General features: G+C 48.4%; 1 protein-coding gene across 4 annotated transcripts; it reads right to left on the reverse strand.

Moving 5' to 3' along the window:
- Positions 1–10,584: 10,584 nt before the first annotated feature.
- On the reverse strand, positions 10,585–19,851 carry dyrk3 (dual specificity tyrosine phosphorylation regulated kinase 3). Of its 4 annotated transcripts, none has more exons than XM_047026081.1 (7): positions 19,185–19,851; positions 18,920–18,945; positions 16,800–16,909; positions 13,495–13,697; positions 13,032–13,344; positions 12,486–12,902; positions 10,585–12,118 (listed from the first exon to the last, which is right to left on the reverse strand). In XM_047026081.1, the coding sequence occupies exons 1-7, from the start codon at positions 19,190–19,192 to the stop codon at positions 11,384–11,386; spliced, it is 1,812 nt and encodes a 603-aa protein (XP_046882037.1). In that variant the 5' UTR covers positions 19,193–19,851; the 3' UTR covers positions 10,585–11,383. The 4 variants fall into 4 exon arrangements, with proteins under 4 accessions (XP_046882037.1, XP_046882036.1, XP_046882038.1 ...); XM_047026080.1 differs by having other exon boundaries at positions 18,920–18,948; XM_047026082.1 differs by lacking the exon at positions 18,920–18,945.
- Positions 19,852–20,899: the final 1,048 nt, after the last annotated feature.

Genomic DNA, 20,899 nt, shown 5'->3' on the forward strand with positions numbered 1-20,899 from the left:
AGCCTATGACTGTTGCTGGGCAGAAAACCAAAGCTGTTACATGTCAATCAACGAACAAACTCTATATCTGTTTCACATCCCTGTGTGTTTCTTTTAGTGCTTTATAACGAAAACTCAAAACCTTGATTCAATTTCAGGGCCACCGTATGCAAAAGTCCCACACTATTAGTAATGCAATTTCAGGCCACCCCCCTCATCTATCTCTCCACAGTTTGGCTCGTCACTCCTCTCTGCTTCCCCTCTGTCCTGAGAATCCCTTAGAGTCAATGCTCAGCTCCTTTTACCGCAAGCATCTCACACAAGGAAACTGTCTTTTCCCCCCACTCTTCACCCTTTTAATCACTCACCTTTCCTCTTCTCCCTGTTTCTCTTTTCCCTTCCCATCCATTTCCTTTCTCCTCCCTCCATCCATTTCTCCTTTGCTCTCCGTTTCATTTTTCACACCTACACAGGACAATGTGTACTGAACAGAAAGAGAGAAGGGAGAGGCCTGTCTGACTGTGGTTTCTGTGTTGATGGTCATTTGCATTTTAGCCTTAGTGTTAAGATACGCATTGAAAGACACATAAAGTACATGCAGACATATAGATTCACACATATAGTTGCTTCAAACACCTGGTAGAATTATGTGTTTTAGAGCGAAACACTTCTTACTGGGGTCTGATCTAGAAAGTCTACCTTTTGTCTACCAAACACTAACACCCCCCCCCCTTTTCTCTCTTCCTCTTTCTTATCCCTCACTTCCTGGTATTCTCAGACACCGCCTCTCATTTCAGAGTTCCCTTTTGACATGCTCACAGTAAGGAACACTGGGGGATGGGGTGAGGGCATCACCATCTCTTTTTCCTCTCTGTGCTCTCCAGCTGCCTTAAAGCATGCCCTTCGCAAGGCAGGCCTATTTTGCTGCAGTTATTACAGGCCACAACCCTTCTCCCCAAGAATGATCCCCTGCACTGCCCAGATGAAACTGAAGCTGGGTCCTGTTATAGACCACTGGTCAGCCTGATTTCATTTTGAATTCCTTGGATTTCCTGGCCGCATGCCCAACATTGGACATGGGTGAACCCAGTAACCTTCCAGTGCACAAACACACACATAAGCACATAACAATAGGTTTTAGTCTTCCAATTAGCTTAGAGACAAAACAATGGTACCTGTGAGACATCAGCTCCATAAAAACCGAACTAACTAACAAACGTAAAGCAGTAAAAGCATACAGTTCACCTGTCTCTCTCTCTCTCTCTCTCTCTCTCTCTCTCTCTCTCTCTCTCTCTCTCTCTCTCTCTCTCTCTCTCTCTCTCTCTCTCTCTCTCTCTCGCACTCAAACACACACAAATGAGTAATAAAATCCCATTGCCGCGCCATAAACATTATAGACTCTAAGGCTGTGCTCAGTGAACACAATGTTCTGCCTGATAGATTGAGAGCCTCCTCCACACACATAGCCATCTGGATGTACAGCTTCACAATGGCCATGTCCAACCAGTGCCATCATGGTAGAAAAAAGGCCGTAGCGTGTACCGGTCCATGTTTGATTGGGTGTCTGTAGTCTTTGGAATGCTGACATCCTCCTTTATTCATGCATATCATGTATTTTTTAGTAAGCTCAGACGGTTAATTCACATTATTTTGGTGTTTTTCTCTCCTTCGTTCAGATCGTCTCGGCAGCTCAGCCGCAACCTCTCAAATCAGACAGCAAAGAACAGACTCACAAAACGTGAGCTCAAAAACCAAGATAGTACACAATGGTGGAGAGCACATCATCAATCAGTCTTCTTGAATTTCAAACACACGTGAGCACACACACACACACACACACATACAGTAAATATTCACAAAAACCCACAAAAGCACAGCATGTAAAGGGTTTGTCATCCATGAAATGGCTGGCTTTCACTAGGCCTACCACTACCATGTGACCATTAGAGGAATGTCCCTCACTGTGTGTTCATCCCTGAACTGTGGCAGGAGCACAGAGGGGCCTGCACAGAGAGCACAGCCTGCAGCCCTGTCACGCGCTGGCCTCCTCACTCTGCCTAAAGGCCCCTGGAGGACAGGACTGGGGCAGGGAAAGGGATGAGGAGGAGAGGAACATGAGGGGAGAGAGAAGGAGCTGGGGGGACACCAGGAGGAGAAGACAGTTACAGAGGACAACAACTGCAACAATTTGTAGAATTTATTGGGCAGAATGACACCACGGGATAACCCAATGCAAGGACATGCTGTCTCCCTGAGAGTCTCTGTCAGTACATTGTCCTGAGTGTGTGTGTGCATGACCATGTGTGCATGTGAAGACAGCCTCTCATATCTCACGTTTGAGTCACACTGACCTTCCAGTGTCCCCTGATGAACAAGGGTTTGTTTGAGTAGGACTGCTGCTTAGCCTACTTCTGATGCCAGGTTCTCTCTGCCCTACTCGGTTGGAAAGAATGTCCCACTTTCCTACACATAGACACAAATGCCCACACACTCACACACACTCACACACACGAGCTCCTGACACACTGACACATGCCATACAGGATGCTCCAGTTGTCCCACACAGAGAGAGAGATAGTGACTGGTTCTGAATGGACTTATTAGTAATTTGGCGAAGGACCCACTTCTTTACAGACAGAACGTCATTCTTCTTTCACCAGGACTCTTTCTGAGACGAGCGACCCCACACTGGAAACACACACAGACTGGCACACAGGCTTGCATGCATCAACACACACATAAATACACGCCGACCCACAGTGGTGGTCCAAATAAGGTGGGCTCAGAGAGTCCTGTGTCTGGTTACAGAGCAATGGTGAAAAAAACTAGGGCCTATTCACGGAGTGTGCGAGCATGTGTGTTTGATGACCCAGAAAATGGCTTATGAGGGCAACCAAGAACAAGCCTGAACAGAGACGTTACTGTGTGTGACCTTTCTACACGTGTGTCCTTAACAGATTCCACGAAAGGTCATACATAATGTTTATGTTTGGACATTCAATCCGATTGGCCTTCTCGTCTACTCGCCCGCCTACTGACGTCACCATGACAACCTGCACACCTGTTACCTCCCCCTCTCGACTTCAAGAGCAGGCCAGGTGCAGGGCGAGAGAAAGGTTAACCCCTTTGTGCTCTCTCTCTCTTTCTCTCTCTGTCTCTTTCACTCTGTCTAGCTCTCTCTCGCTCTCACTCTTTCTCTCTGACTATGTCTCTCTTTCTTGTTGGGCAGAGTCTCCTAATCCAGTAATCCATGTTAATCCACATCAGATTACCAGGGGGAAAAGAGCCACTTTGTGCACAAGATTACCCTACAACATAAATCACACCCATACAGATGGTTGTGTGCAGTAAGGGGTTGTTAAACTATCCTGGGTACTCGAATGAACGGCTGTTCAGATACCCCCCTCGCCTCTCTCTCCCCCTTTCTGTACATTAGCTAAGGTCAGGCCTGTACTCCTCTAATCCTGCAAGTCTGATCCCTGTCACATCTCTGCTCTGCTCACAACCTACTGCCCCACTGCCACTGCTTCACGTACACACACTCCCTCCATGCGGTCTACTGCCCCTGCAGTTCCTCCATATATTCTACTACCCCTGCAATTCCTCCATATAGTCTACTACCCCTGCAGTTCCTCCATATAGTCTACTACCCCTGCAGTTCCTTCATATAGTCTACTGCCCCTGCAGTACCTTCCTACAGTTTATTGTCTCTGCCCTCTTCACAGTTTGATGCCCTTCCTCACATATACCCCTGCTCCTTTTTCAGCTTCTCTCTCTCAGACCCTCCGAGACAGGTGACACAGACCGCCACGTCCAGTGTGTTGGTGTGGCCAGGAGTCTGTAAAGGTTTGTCATGTGTTCCTAGAGTCCTGTGCAATCTGAACGCCCCACTGAGCACTATTTTTACCTTGGCGAGTTACCCCTCCTGCCTTAACACACATACACACTCACTCATATGGACTCATATGCTGTCTTAGTAGGATACTCCTCTCTCTCCACCATGCCTTTATATGGTTGTATGTGGCAGACAAACCAGCCTGCCCTGTCCTTTGCCAGATTTCCATACCATGACCCTTTGCTTACCACACGTACTGCCCCTTCGTATCTGCCTCACCCACAAACTTTGTACCCTTCCACGTGCACGCAGCCATGCGCACACACAAGGGCGCGCACACACACGTGCACTCACACACGCAAACCTTTTCACTGTCCAGGAGAGGAATTGGAGTGAGACAGTATATCACGACAGTGCAGTAACTCTACAGACCCACTGACAGAAGACCTATTGAAGTTTCCACTTTCCATAAAATTGTCAGACAGAATTAGAAATCTCAGGCCCTTTACCTCAGGACACGTCCTGTGTGTCCAAACACCAGTTACCTGTGAACCAAGAAGACGATCCCATGTTCTGGGTTAGGGTCAGTGTCAGTGTGGGACTCTGTGTGTATAACAAGCATCTCCGTTATCCTTGACCAGTAAACACCAACCACCATCAACTAGGTTTTTATTTCAGGGACAGTGCATCCAGGATTCACTACAACAGAGGTAACAGGGAGGTCATGTCCAATTGAGTCATATTGAGACATCAATTGCAGGGTTTTATAGAATTGTGACAAGAACAATGTCTCTTTTTTTACCTGTCTATCTATTGCTTGAAACAATCGACTTTTTAGATGGCAGATCTGTGTGTGAGCTGCTGTTTGGTGTTTCACTTTGCACTTTGCCATACTGAGCAGGTTTTTATTTAGACCAGTGTTTCAGGGCCCCATGAATACTCCCAGCAGGAGAAGATTTACAATAACACTGCAGAAATGTTTGAATTATTCAAGCTCTGTTGATGGACCTATTACCACACTCCATGAACATGTTTCTCTCTCTGTGTGTGTGCATGTGTGCGTGTGTGCGGTTGAAAGGTTCAGAACCCAAATCCATTAACATGAAGTCCCGTGAGTGGAGTTCTCCACTCCGCATGTTCTTGCGCTGTTCTCTCACTTTTATTCTCTTCTACATCTGGAAGGCTGTGCTGTACTATAAACCAACAGACACGCATGTTTTGGATCTGAGAGGATGCTTCGTTGTGGCTGGCTAAGAAATGCTTAGCATGCCACTGCTAATTATAAATCAGACTACATCAAAGAACAATCTTCTCCTCTGCTCTCCCCTCCTCTCCCCTCCTCTCCCCCCCCTCCCCCCCCCCCCCCCCCCCTCCCCTCCCCTCCCCTCCCCTCCCCTCCCCTCCCCTCCCCTCCCCTCCCCTCCCCTCCCCTCCCCTCCCCTCCCCTCCCCTCCCAGGGTGAGTTGGGGTGGGTTCCTGTCAGCACCAGATTGAAGCAGGGTCCTTCAGACTCAGGCCTCTTCTCACTGACATGGAAAAAACACTCAGGACAAAGACTCCCACAGCTGCTGTGAGGGATAAGAGAGGGAGGAGAGAAGAGAGAGGAGAGAGGTCTGCAGTACTGACTATGTGGGGGCAGTTGACTGTTTTGGGACAGAACACACTGCATAATTCAGTTTAAACATTGACACAATACAAAACAAACAGATACTCCCAAATGTTGTTTCGTCCGTGTCTGAGTCGTTTCTGGTGTGTCCTTGTGATGATGAGTTGTTTTATCTTGTGTTTGGTGGTTAAGGGCTATATGAATAGAGGGTTTATCCCCCTAGCTCGGCAAGACAGTGCTCCTGCTGTCACCTAGATATGGTAATGAGCACATAATCCACTCAGCAAGCAGCAGAGACCTTAAGAGAGCATGTCGAAATGACAGACGGCCAAACAGACAGGTATGCAGACAAAAATACACTGTCTGGCTTGATGGTTGATTTGAGACACATATTGATGTCCTCTTGCTTGCTTGACCTGCAGTTTCACTATGATCCCAAACATGTGTCAAGACATGTGCATGACGTGTGTGTGTATGTTTACTTGAAGACTGTGCCTCTCTTTCCGCAAACACTCACACACGTACTACGTACACACAGAATGCTTAAACAGGATCAAATAGGTAGGCCGACGCACACAGGAACAGATGGGGGGGGGGGGGGGGGGGGGGGGGGGGGCAGATGAACAGACATGGAGTCTAGGCTGGTGGCTAGGAAGAGTGACCTCCAGTTCATCTGTCTCCAGCTTCTTTGAGAGCCCTCTCCTGTCTCCCCCATGAAACCAAACACCCCCCTCTGAAATAACCTGTTCACCTAGCAACACAAGACTCCCGCAGCAACACCTCCTCTGGTACCTTCACAGACAATGATGTCCTCTTCCACCCTCATCTCCGCCAGCTACTGTTTCGGTGCTTGCATCAGTTGAACTCCTTCCTCGTTAGCCTTCTTCCTGGATACAGGCATGGAACAACACAGCAGGCCAGCAGGCTGTGTCTGGCAGGCAGAGCAGCAGTGACTTTACCTCAGTGTCAGGATGAAGATGGACTACCCCCTGGTTGTCTGGCCCAGCACCATCATGTAGAGGACCACTGACAAACATCCCATACACTACCCCCCCCCCCCCCCCCACCCCTTCTCTGCAGCAGGGCTTGGATTGAAAAACAGGAGAGAGAGTAAGGGAGGGACATAAAAAGGGTGAGAATACGAGGTAAAGTGGTAAAAGATGCTGACTTATTGATGAGGATTCCCTTTATAAAGGCATTTTACATCCTTGTGTTTGTAGCTCTCACTGTTTGTGCATCTCTTTTTATAACTCCACAAACCCAATGACACTCTTTGGATTTGAGAGGTTTTCAGTAGGTCACCTCAAAGACTGAAACCACAGCTTTTTAGTGCCACTGATTACCCCTGTGAAGGTTGCATCTGGTGTTGCTATGCAGACATGGTAGCTTCAGGCTCCAGGGTAGATGGTGAAATACACACACACACACACTCGGAATCGGACACATCTCTGCAGACAGTGAGTCATCTTCTATTTCAGGCATTTGCGACCTGACAAGCCCACGTAAACAGAGGAACAGAATACTGACCTGGTGAATGCCCACATGCTGGGAGACCAGGCCTGTCTCCAAGGACTTGAACTGGGGGATCCAATGCCATGGAGACTCTGGAACATAAACCAGGAACACAGGAAATATATTTGGCTGTTTGAGTTTGCACTACAACATTTTCCCCACATTGCCCACAATCTTTCTCAGAAAGCCAGCACCCAAATTCCTTATGAGCACCCGACTCAAGCGCGTGCACAGACACACTTTTGCAGTCGTGTGAGTTGGTGTGGAATGTGGAATGGTGGGTTGGGTGGGCAAATGTTCCTGAAACTCAGCCCCACCTCTCACAACGATCCGCATCTGTTCCGCCTGTGTGGGCATGTGCTCAAGTTTGTCGGTGTGTGTTTGTGTATGTGTGTGTGTGTGGGTCAACTCAGCTGTGCATGAGAGTCTTTGTGTTAGCATGGGTGTGTAAAAAGTCATCTGGCAGCCTGAGCATATTGGGACATGTGTTTTCTGAGGAAACCATCTGTGGTTACAACTTCAGTCAGCTGTTCTCATGGACTTCAGCCAGGTGAGCAACACACAGACAAGGTGATCACGAACCCTGTGACTGTCTGGTGCTGATGTCTCCTCATGAGTTAGGCTTGGTTTCCATCACATACAGTATCTGCAGAGTGTGGAAATGGAGAAAGTTTCATGACTGGCTGTATGTGAGTGTGTGTGTGACAGACAGAGAGAAAAGAGGAAGAGTAACTTGCGTCAGAGCAATGAGTCATAGCTGTAGCCTACCCAGAAATATCAAAAGCAGCCAATAGTCCCATAGACAACTGCATCACAACCCGAAACCCCGCCTCCACTGCCACATCAGCACTGTCACTCTCCTTGAGATCTCTAACAACATAACATTACAAAAATATGTTACATCTAACATAACTCAGACAAGTTATACCCACATCGTGCAGTGAGCAGATAATGACTAGACCCCTCACCCCAACACACACACACACACAAACACACACTCAACTTGAAACGGTGTCGAGGCTCCATATGGTCAGCAGGCTAAGACTCTAACTCCCCCTCAGGGAACTTCTGAGAGGAGCAGAGAGGAGCAAACGAAGAAAGGAGGGCAGGAGAGCAGAGAATAGAGGAAAAGCAGTTCATAAGATCATATCAATAGGAGGGTGATGTCTGGGAGTTCTAAGATCAGAGTCAGTGTGGCAGTGGGTGAGGTCTTCCATCTGGTCCTGAAAGCTGGACTGGCCTGTAATGACATTGTTTTAATCTGCTTTATGTACAAACACACACACACACACACACGTGTGGCCGTACTGGGTTATCTCTCTAGCTCATACTCTCTTTGATTTGGGGATCAAGCAACAGGAAAACAGGATTCCAGATGACTCAGTTCAACTCCCACAGCCCTGTAAATACATGCTATGTTTGAAGACTGACACCAAACCGGTTGTGTGTGTCTGTGTAATGATCTGAGTGCTGTGCCAGGGTCCTCCTCTGTGTCACCAGAACTCAGCAAACAGAAGGTGACTAAACCCACATCAACTGTACCTCCCAGAAATATGACTTTTCCATAAACACAGTTGTTTTCTGTTTACCAGTGCAGCAGACATGGAAGTAGGTAAGAGAAGGAGCAGACAACACCAATGTGTATTTCTTGTTAGAGACTAAAGTAGTTTTTAGCAAAAAAAAACAAGTTAAACCAGACTAACCAACCCCACATGCATTGGATTAGACAAGACCAGTAAGCCTGCCTGGCTGATTTGATTGCATATTTAAAGCTGCGCGCGCGCACACACACACACACACACACACACACACACACACACACACACACACACACACACACACACACACACACACACTGGCCTTAGCCCTGGTTGTTAAATGTTTAGCGTCTGGTCTGGCGAATTATATGGAAAAAGTTTCTTAAGTGGTGATGTCAGCAGGCAGGATCTCCAGAGCTCTGAGCTCTCTCCCTGACATACAGACTCACACAGTGGTAGGGCAGACAGCAAACAGATGGAGGTGTCTGCCTATCTATGGCTGGTCTCTGAATCCATGCACACTTCGCCTCAAACCATTTATACTGGGTCAAATACAGTGTCTAATTATACCTGTGTTTGTCAGACCCTGTAAACTGAAGCGTGGCTGTTTTAAGTCTCTTAAAACGGGCACAGGGCAAACAAACACCGCTCAATAGTAGGTTAGATGTCAAAGGTCAGCAATGAACCAATCAGGCTACTCCTCCTCGCAATGGGGCAACCAACGTGACGTGGTCAATTAACTAAAAATGACCTTCGACGTGTCAGTCAAGGACACAGACAGCTAGGAGTGTTAACGAGATTAACTTTTTGATCCAAATGATTGACCGTTTGTGAGGCATACAGAAACAACTTGGGTTCAGTTAATATTCATTTTATTTTCATTCTTAAATCTTAAAAAAGAAACTATTACAAGTTCATTTGGTTACTGTACAGTTTCTCTTCTCATGGTTGCTCTGTCTTTACAGTTCTGATTTCATGCTGGAAGACCTAACAGCCTCCTACTAACGCACACACCACTAGTACAACAGGACAGCATACCAACATCTGCATTTCCATCGGTCATCATGTTCAGCACACAGCAGTAGGAACCATCTCTATCAAAAAGAAAGGAAGAGAAGGAGTAGAAAACCCTGACAGTGTCACAGAGAGAAAGCGATAGAGACAAGGGAGAGGAAAGACATGGGTGGCTTGAGGTTTTACCCTGAACTCTTGAGTGGTCTGGTCCATACAACATGCACCTGGTATAAATGTGTGTGTGTGTGTGCGTCTTGGAGTGGGAAGGTGGGTAAAAGCACCATTATTCACAGTGTGTAAGTTAGAGTATCCCTGCCAAAGCCCTATGAGAGAGAGAGACAGAGAGAGAGGAAGAGGGGGAGGAGTGGTAATCTAGGTCAGATTGTGGAGCAGGCCTCCATTCACAGAGCACCCATCCACACGCGAGAGCACTCTCACAGGACACAAGACTGCAAATACATTGGAGCTGATAAGGGATGTATCAAATATTTGTCCCTGAAAATATGTCCTCAGCACATAATCCCTCTCCTCTGGGATAAATCTGCATCTTTAACCCCTTTGAGTCCTGGCTCATACTGTCTGCATTCCTGCCTCTCCAAACACCCCTCCCCCACCACCCTCCCTCCACACCCCCACCACCCTCCCTCCACACCTCCATCACCCTCCCTATACATCTCCACAAGCACCAATGTGTGACAGGGCCGAGCGCCATGCGTTACACTGTACCTCTCGCGTTCAAACACCAACATTCCAAACACTCAACATTGAGGTGCGTGATGGCGTGTCTAAGTGTATATTGCCATAAGGTTCTCTGTGTGTGTATGTGTGTGTTCCTGTCTTTCTCTTGCGCACACCCAGCAGCCTCATGCAAACGACCTTGACAAGTACCAAGAGAAACAGTCCCATCCGTGAGAGAGGACTGGAGAGACGCTCCTCCTCTCCCCCTCTCACACCGTCCTTCAGACGGAGGGATGTTGGGGACAGAAATAGTCCATCCCATATCTCCTCTATGCCTCACACACTGGTACAACATTCCACACACACACACACACACACACACACACACACACACACACACACACACACACACACACACACACACACACACACACACACACACACACACACACACACACACACACACACACACACACACACACACACACACACACGGAACAGAGAGCAGAAGAGGAAAAATCTGATAGAAAGATGAGAGGGGCATGTACTGTTAACCTAACAACAGCCAATCACTATGTAGCAATTTGGTTACGTGTGTGTGTGTGTGTCTGTGAGCTTCTAAAGCAGATCCTAAATCATGATTCATTAACTCTGAAATCCAAGATAATTGAACATCGTTTTTGTCTTTTTTTGTTCTACCTGATACAACAGTCATCTTTTAGCCCTTAGGATTTTCACACGTTTAAAACACCGTCCTCAGAAGGATGGTGAGATATGAGCGCTGAGAGAGCGTGTGTCAGTGCCTGTGCAGGTGTGCTTTAGTGCGTGATTTGTGGGACGCACACACACGTGAGAACACACATACAAAAGTCAAATATCCACTGGTCTCCAGCACAGACAACTCACTCCACAGCGCGGTCATCAGGAAATAAAAGATCTTCCACCATGGCTGGCAGAGAGAAAGCACACAGCCACTCAGTCAATCTGCTGTAGAAAAACCTTTATAGTCTTTGTAATTGTTCAGCTCATATAAAGGTTCCAAATCCAAGACCCTAGGTGTCGAGACCCGCTTTGTAGAAAACAAACAAAAAAACAAAGAAAAATGAATACAACCCAACAAATTTAAAACCTACGCTACACTCCTGGCCACTGTCCCTTACTCCCCCGGAGCACCCGGAGGAGTGAAGAGGAGGTGGAGGAGGGGTTGAGGGACTTGTCTCTCTAGGAGACAAGCTTGGGCAGGACGGTGCGCAGGGGTATGCTTCCCCCAGAGTCTCCCATCATGTTGCTCCTCAGTTTGTTGTTGGCGGCTGTGGTGGTCCCCAGACCAGGGCCCCCCTTGGCCAGGATGGAGGGGAAGGAGGTGCCGTGGTGCTCGGGCAGCCTCTTCACCACGGCCCCATGGCTCTTCTCCGTCACGGGCAGGGACTTGGGCAGGCGGCGGTACAGCCAGGGGTGGCGCAGGGCCTGGGCAGGCGTGAGGCGGGACGAGGGGTCCCAGTCCAGACACTTCTTGATGAAGTCAGTGAAGGTGGGGTCCTCGCAGCCCTTCAGGGCCGAGCTCCACTCCTTGCTGCCCGGGGGGCCTCGCATCTTCCCCCGGCGGGAGCGGGCGCCCGTCAGGACGGTGGCGCCCGTCGGCAGAGTGTTGGCCCCGCAGTAGCGCGGGTGGCCCTTCGAGTTGATGAAGTTCTTGGCCCGTTTGGCCTGCTCGAGGATCTTCTGCGGAGGCATGCCCAGCATCTCCATGACGCAGGCCAGCTGGTCCCCCTCGTCCTCCCCGGGGAACAGGGGGTAGCCCGTCAGCAGCTCGGCCAGGATGCAGCCGAAGCTCCACATGTCGATGGGCAGGCCGTAGCGCGAGCCCAGGATGACCTCGGGGGCCCGGTAGAACCGGGACTGGATGTAGGTGTAAACCCGCTGGTGCTCAAAGCAGCTGGAGCCAAAGTCGATCACCTGGAAGAGACAAAGACAAGGGAGGGAGACGTCAGCTATGTCTGGGCTAAGTCAGCTATGTCTGGGCTACGTCAGCTATGTCTGGGCTACGTCAGCTATGTCTGGGCTACGTCCGCTTTGATCTGGGCTACGGCAGCTATGATCTGGGCTACGTCCGCTATGTCTGGGCTACGTCCGCTATGTCTGGGCTACGTCAGCTATGATCTGGGCTACGTCCGCTATGTCTGGGCTACGTCCGCTATGTCTGGGCTACGTCTGCTATGTCTGGGCTACGTCTGCTATGATCTGGGCTACGTCCCGGAGTGTCGTCGAGCTGTGTGAGTGTGGGTGTGGCAGGTGTGCTGACAGGAGAAGCTGCTCGTGGTACCTTGATGCCGCTGCGTCCCTGCTGCTTGAGCAGGATGTTCTCCGGCTTCAGGTCACAGTGGATGATCCTGTGCCGGTTCAGGGCATCCAGACACTGCAGGATGGAGTGGGCAAACTTCCTGACCAGCGGCAGAGAGAAGCCCTGGAACTTGTTCCTCTTGATCAGCTCGTACAGGTTCATGCTCAGCAGCTCAAAGGTCATGCAGATGTGGTTCCTGAAGGTGAAGTTCTCCAGCATGTGGACCACGTTCATGGTGCCGGTGCGGTCCTGCTTGCGTAGGTGCTCCAGGATGCGGATCTCCTCCTGGGCTTGCCGGTGGAACCGCTTCTCGTTGCGGACCATCTTGAGGGCCAGGTGCTGCTGCAGCTTGTGGTCGTAGACCTTGGCCACCTGGCCGAAGCTGCCCTTCCCAATCACCTGGAGCAAACAGCGAGGGGCCCTTCCAGTTAGCCTCAACGTTACAGCAGTTGGCTACCTTAGTCATCCACAGAGATCTGTGGAAGGACCTTGCAGCAAAGGGTTCGAGTGTGAACGTGTGCGTGTTACCTTGAGGAACTCGTAGCGGAAGGCTAGGTGGTCGTGTGGAACATGGATGTAGCCCCCTTGTTCGTCGTCGAAGCCTCCGTTGTTGTTGCCCCCGGCGACTGCTGGCCTCTTCTTGGCGTTGGGTCCCAGGAAGTAAATCTCAGGGTAGGATTGGATCTCAGTGTGCTCCAGGGGGGTCAGCTGGGAGCGGTACTGCCTCAAGGCCTGCTCTGGGGTCAAGGGCCCACACAGCTTACCCGTCACAGCACCGTTCAACGTCCCGTTGGTCCCCCGGGGCCCCGTGGAGTCTGTGGAGCCCTTGCTGGAGCCCGTGCTGTCAGAACCACACAGCAACAGGTTAGCGCTTAGCTTGTCTCCACAAGCCCCGGGATTACTATGGACCGACCAACGCTGCAGGCTAATAGAGTGACAGCCATGACAATCCAACGTGTGTGTGTGTGTAAGACGTGTGGGCTTCTCCTACCTATCCACACTCCGCTCCTTGGACAGGCTTGGTACCGGGGCCGGCTTACCAGGAGCCTGGGCTGTCACAGTCCCGTTCTGCGCTGTCGCCGTGGAAACAGCATTGATCTTGCGGTTGTAGGTGGAGTCCTCATACAAGTACTTCACCTTCAGCTGACTTCCACGGACCCCCACCTGGTCCTTCATCACCCCCTTGTTACTGACCTGGAAGAGAGGGAGGGGGTAACGTGAGACGTGCTTCTGGTTTTTACCATTCATCATATGGTTGTGTTGTACAGAGTGCTCTCCTAAGGATGAGCGTGACCAGCCAGTGGCATCGTCTGTGGCCAGATACTGACAGATCAATGGTAGGTAGGTCTGACGGGGACACAGCACAGAGAGGTATTCTGGAGCTTGATCCAGGGAGGGGGTCTCTTCCCTCCCTCCTGCCACATCCTACCCTGCCTGAGGTCCAGCCAGCTCAGCCAGCCCAGGTTCTCGTGGCTGGCCTCTGGCTATGGAGGAATACGTATACACAGAACCCCTGTGGTAAGGCTAGGCCCAGGCTGCGTCCATTACAGCTGATTTGCAAGAGCTACTAGGTGAGGGAGAACCGGTGAAACCAGAATTTTTTTTTTTCTGCTCTTGACAAGCAAATATTCTAATACATACAACACCATGTAACCTTCGGTCTAATTACAAAGCAGTGCAGTCCTGATTGTGCTTTATCTGTGTGTGTCTCTGAGGCTTAACTACACACAATAGAGAGCAGAGTGCCATCCTACCAGCCGGTGGCCAAGGCATGAAGACAGGTGCTGTGTGTGGCACTGTGTGAACCGGGTCATCACAGTTTGGTGAGACTGGGAGCAGCAATGTAGTTTCACTTTGGCCATACGGTAAATGGCTTTCACCCACCCCAGGAATTCATTCTTCCTCTCCACCAGCGGAAAGAAGAACCCTCCACATGATTATGGTGCGCAGGGGAAATTACTGTCATTAAAGTTAGATTACACTCTGGTAAAGGAGGAGAGAGCGGCCCTGTTAATATGGCACACAACTATACACATCGCTGTGGGCTTCTGGGCACATTCATATTACATGAGCTCATGGTTTCATATTCTCTCTCTGTCTCTCTGTCTCTCTGTCTCTCTGTCTCTCTGTCTCTCTGTCTCTCTGTCTCTCTGTCTCTCTGTCTCTCTGTCTCTCTCTCAACCAATGATGTGGCATTGGATAGTCTAACACAAACCCTTCCTTAAACTCTCTCCTCTGACTTGTATAGAAAATGTGTATTACAGATGTTACATATTACATCTGTAATACACACTTACCTTACATATATCCTATTTTCTATATGAAAACAAGTTTCATCGGGAGTATACAGGAGCTTGTGTATAGCCAGCAGTGTGACAATCTGACATTAGCTCTGTACTTCACAGAGCAGGACTGGGTCAACAGGACAATATTGAAAGGAGGTCAGTAGATAAAATCATGCAAACACAATCGTTTGATAAACTGAAGTGAGTGATGATGTGTCCTGCTGGACAAGGGCTGCGTGTGGAGGCATGTTTAGGTATGTATGTGTGTGTGTGTGTGTGTGTGTGTGTGTGTGTGTGTGTGTGTGTGACTGACCGGTAGGCCTGAACCCAAAATAGAAGTGTTGCAGTGTTGGAGGAATTCCTCTAAGAGCATATAGCAAAGCACTGTACTTCCATACCTTCAAACAAGATTCCCTGAATGGAGCCCTAACCCTGGCACAACCATACAGCTGTATCCTTCTCCAAGTACCATCTCCTGAGCCACATTACATGAAATGTAATTAAGCACTGGTTAGACAGTTGCTTTGGGAAGCGGGGGGGCTTACTTCTGCAGATCTACTGCATGTGATTTTGAAAGATAAAGTGGACACTGGGTTTGGCCAAAACATTCTGTGAGAGATTGTCTGTTTATATTCAGACACAAAATGGCTGTGGGTGGGACTCCTCATCAAAACATTTCCTAAACCGAAAACCAAGCCATAAATAGACCAAACTCTACTTTTAATCAAATATATTACTGTTATGAGTCAATGTGCTGTTGTGATACTATGGCTGAAACCTGTTACAGATGATTGATCAGCTAACACGTGCACACGTGCATGATAACAAAGCTGCTCTAGTTCAAACTCCAACTGTGATTAGTTATTGACCATTGAAAGGAAAGTATAAAACAAACTCAGCATATTAGACAAATAGCCTAGAGTGTGTGTGTGGGTGTGTGCGCGCGCGCGCATTAGATAGGAAAGAGACTGAGATTATGGCCAGGTGATTTAGAGTGTACTCGCTGGGCTGAGCCGAGGGGCAGATGGAACAGTGTTAATCTCTGTGCCCTGGGAGAAACACTGCCGCTTCCTTCTCACTGTGCCTCTCACTAACATGCACCCGTCATCAAGTCTTAGAGCTTCCACACACACCTCCACAACTCACCCAGAGATAAAACAGGTCAGCCAGCAAGACACAGACAGGGAGAGAGAGAGAGAGAGAGAGGAACATCCCGGGCGGATGTCTTCCTGCTCTCTGTGCTGCTATTCCACTCCCTCACGTGAAGAACTACAGCACGTCTGACGAGTCCTACGACACACACCTCATTTCTGACATTCATTCTAACTTTAACTCTAACATGCCGAGGCCAGAGGTAACAGTATGTGCGACTAGGCCAACATAAGTCACACGGCGTCCTGGTAGAATACTGTGCATACACACAGGCTCGCAGCAGACAATGAGGACGTTTGTATATGTTTGTGTTAGAACTCTGAACAGTAGAAGTGGATGAGAGATGGTGGAGGTCAGGCCAGGGGAGGAGGAGGAGGGGGAGGGACGATGATTAGTGATGTTGTTAGTGGGTCAGATTTTCAGGCCCAGTAAATCTTTACAATCTATCAGACTAGCCCCGTCTCCTGCTTGTGTATGCATGTGTGTGTTTCCTGGAGGTAAACAGGCTCCCTTCTTCGAATGGAACATGAGCTGATTAGATGCTGAAGACATTGCTGGGCCTCTTTCACCATTGCTGCACATGACCCCCCTGACACCCTGAAACTCGGTCTGTTCATCTCCTTCACCACCCACTTGACTCCTTATCTCAGGATCTTAACTGACTTGGGCAGGTTTCCATCCAGGCTTCCACCACACTCACCTATCCAGTCTGGCAAGGTTGAATGAGTAGTTGAGGAGGGATGCATTTTTGGGGCTAGGCCGTGAGCAGTGTTGAATCATCTTAAGAACAGGATCAACAGTAACGGTGTGTTTCCAGGCAGGGTATACAGACTGTGTGTGTGTGTGTGTGTGTACTTACTGAGTGTTTTGGTATGGGTGGTAACCCTGAGGGACTGTTGGCGTCCGGTTCGTCCTTCAGCAGGTGGTCTGTTCTCATGTACGAGTCATACAGCCCATCCCCATGGCGCGCTGGTGGAAGCAAGAAGACAACCACTTTAGACTGTGAACTTTTTTGGTAGCTATCCTTGACATGTCCTTACAGACCACACATCTCCTCAAACAGCCTGCATGGGGGAACAACTTTGAGGGAGGATTTAGACCCACTTGTTTAAACAGAGACAGACACACAGGTTTTCATCTCAACATAAGCTCCAAAGCTTAGGCTAGTTTAATTGACCCAAACAATTGTGTTCGGCTAACATTAGACTGGCTAATTCAACCCATTCAACGTTGTTCGCTTGCTAACCCATGATAGAGTCCAGACCAGCTTAGACAGAGCTTATAGTGCTGGAGAGCTAGCGTTGCAAGTGGTATTATTGGCCTAATGGAGCAAGCAGATGCCTCTGTGACGACAGCATCTTTCCGTCCGTCCATCTGTCCACTAAGGCCCGGCCCTTACAGACACAGGTGTGTTCGCAAATAGATTGATTATACGGGAGGGCTCTTATCACTGAAAGGCCTTGTCTGACAGCAGCGGATTAATGCTATTCCGCTGACCTCAACAGCAGTCAGCGGAACAATGACACACGTGTGCTTGTGACAGAAGATGAAGGAACCCTCCAAATCTACTGGATTTTCATCATTGATGAATGACGATAACCCCAGAAATATGGGCTAGCAATTAAGTTAGCATTCTAATCAAATGGAGGCAAACGCAGCTAGCTGGTGGCTTCATAGAGAGCAGTGGCATGCTGGTTGGTGCCGGCTGGCTTGGCCCTCATAGGGAGTTTGTTACCAGGTGGCAGGTGCGTCAGAGCTCCTATCCCCAGGCCTGGTCCTGTCAACATAAGGACTCAGAGGGAGGCTAATCCTGCTGCCTGGATACAGACACATTAGAACTGCATGTGCACACACCCGCTGTAGCATTAGAACTGGATGCTGTGCACACACTTCAGCAAGGACACAGGGCCCATTAGGGATGCAGACTAATGACTCACTAGGGGCTCACAACTTTCCACACAGCAACACACCCCACTGTACAAACACTGTTCAAACCGAAAAGACATGAGTCTAAGCTCCCAATACAAGACTTCCCCATACTCCCACCTCAGAGTTTGTGCCAAACACAAACCAAAGCTATGCAGAATGCCTTCAAACCCAAACCAAAACAAGGAGTCCTTCTATTCTTCCTCACACTGAGAGGCTTTGAAACACGGCACTGGCAGCCAGGGTAGAGCTGGGGGAGAACAAGGTTCAGACAAACAGACACCAGATCATATGTCATAACGCAGGGAGAGGGGTGTCGAGCGGAGCAGATGGGAGGAGCGACAGAGAAGGTTTCCTGTGCTTCCCAGTACAGTATTCTGAACAGAACGTCCCCTTGCCGTCAGCCTGCTCTATGGCCTATGTTATCTAACACACAAGCTACACATGGTGGCAATCAACAGCACCAGGTACAGTAAAGAAAGCCATTCCGAAACATGTCCACCTGAAACAACACACATCCACTATCAATAATACCCTGATCATTAGCAGTGTAAATACTATGATTAGGAGGAAATAAGGACAATGTTTTGGAACAACTAAAAGAGACACGTTGTCCTTCCACTCCACAAACTAAAGTGAATGAGTCGTTATCGATAGCATCACAAGGCTACAGCTTCGCTTACAATGGAGGAGACCTGCAAACAACAGCTCAGCGTTTTCTGTCTTCTCAGCAGTATTTACAAACAACTCTCAAACAAGAGTTGTGACTACAACTTGCTGCTGTTGAGAGAAACGTTTACAGCTTGCATGTAGAATTGATCACATTTAGACTGTGACATCATCTGTATCTATGTACTGACAGTGATTTATACATATAGCAGTCACTAAATAACGTGTGCGTGTCTGTGTCTAACAATTGTGACGCTTGTGAATTGGGACGGGACTAGCAATGTGAACATGAATTAGGTAGCACATTTCTATCGTTAACGATATCAAAACGGATGACAATTTGAGGAAGAAATGTCAAATGTAACTTAATAAACATGTCTTTACCTGCTGTTATTGGCCCCTCTGGTTTTCTGCTTAATATCATCATGATTGCAAATTAAAGTTGATGCCAGCATCCGAAGCCACGTTGAAATAAAAATAAAAATCCTCAGAGCAACTCACTGTGCAGTTGTGTATTGTATTCTTTGTAGTAGCATTGGTATATAGCTAGCTAGCAAGCGGTGCCGACGGATCAAGTGACTCCTGAGTCAACTTTGAGGAATATAAATAATTATGTCAACACTTGTACTTTGTACTTACTATTACCTACCTATACATTCTCGTTATGCTCTCCCAAAACCAACAACACCCAGACTCAGTTGTCTTTCATTTCCCCTCGCTAGCTATCGTTAGCCCTGGCTTCAGCGTGAAAAAGTTCTGGTGATGCCTTTGGCTGTGGGGGTCGTTTCCAACTAGCAGAGGCACAAAAACACCCGTCCGCGTGAGCGACGCTCCCTGCTTCGTCAAAAAGAAGTTGAGTCCAAAAACTACAGGTTGGTGATCTAACCCGAGTGCCCCTCGCCTTTCTCTGTCGATTGATTATTGTATCGATCAAGAGAATCATCCCCGTTCTTGTTACTCTTGTCTTTGTAGCAAAAAGTGCTACTGCTTTTGGCTAGCTGTTCGGTTCACTGATCGGTCCCAAGATTCACCCTCCTTCCGGACAGCTTGGGAAGCTGTTTTCGCTTGAGAAGGGGGCTAGCTATTGCAGGCTAGGCAAATAGCTTTCTAGCCATCTGTATTTAGGGCAATACCCCCTAATAACGGCAGAAAAAAAATCCACGGGCATAACTTTCGGAAGATATCTTCACTATGCACCGGAGCAATACAACGGGAATGTTTAATCCGTCTTCTCTGCTGTACGAGTATCAAATTCGATATGATTCTTCTTATGGTTGCTAAGGGCGTCTTCTAGGGAGCTCAGACTAGTGGTAGCGTCACCAAACAGACAGCAGTGGGGGGATGGAGTAAGGCGTGGCTAAAAGAAACCTCATCTTGGCTCAAGTCAAGGTTTCCAGTTTCCCAACTGTTCTTTTCTGTCCTATGGTGCCTACATGTGGTGAATGACGAACTTTGAGCCAGTATGGCGGATTGTGTGACAAACTCTCAGCCTACTAATTTAGCATAAAGCTGACAACTCGTTTATGATTAATGTTTTAACTGTTTTGGTATTTCTTGAGTTCGTAATCTTAAATCAGCCCACACATTAATATTGAGTAAAATAAACTCAACATTTTGAATGTGGGAGACATACGGACCATTGCTCTGCTGTGTGGTCAATAACCCAGACAAAACACAAGTCACCCATAGTGAGCGAGTAGAGAGTGAGACAGAAGGAGATACTAAATTTGGTGCAAGCAGGCGGTCATGCTAATTTTAGCTTTCTTTCAGAGGTGTGAAGTGGGGTTGGTCTTTATTTAAGGCCAAATATAAACATAGTGACACAGTTTCAGACTGACCTCTCAGCAGCTGCTGGCCCATATGGTCAGTTTGGCAGGGTGACAGGCAGGTCGAAGACGGAGAAGAGTTTTAGACTTAGTAATGACGAAAATGGGAACGTGGCATGTAAAGTGATATAGCCTATTGATCCTTCTAGATAAAGAAAGGTGGAGGGGACTACACATGCGGCCTTGGCTTCTGTTTCTGCTTTATCAGGTCTTGGGCTCCTTGACAGACAGACACACCAACCGCTTTTTTTAAACTTGTGAATCTACTCATACTATGCTAATTAGGAGAGACCATTGCTATCAGACTAATTTGCCATCTAAAGGCAGCACAGTACAGAAGAAACTGAAATGGTTGAGGTCAATTAAACATTAAATCTCTGAGCCACCCACACACAAACACCACACACACACAAATAACAGCTGGCAGGTGCACTGCCCTCTGCTGTTGTCTTACGAATGGGAGAGTTAGGTGTTGCTTAAGAAAAGTATAGTCAGATTGAGAGCCCCCTCTATTGGTCATTTTAAGTTAGTACACTCC

The sequence above is a fragment of the Hypomesus transpacificus genome, chromosome 9, assembly GCF_021917145.1.
Source record: "Hypomesus transpacificus isolate Combined female chromosome 9, fHypTra1, whole genome shotgun sequence".
NCBI lineage: Eukaryota > Metazoa > Chordata > Actinopteri > Osmeriformes > Osmeridae > Hypomesus > Hypomesus transpacificus.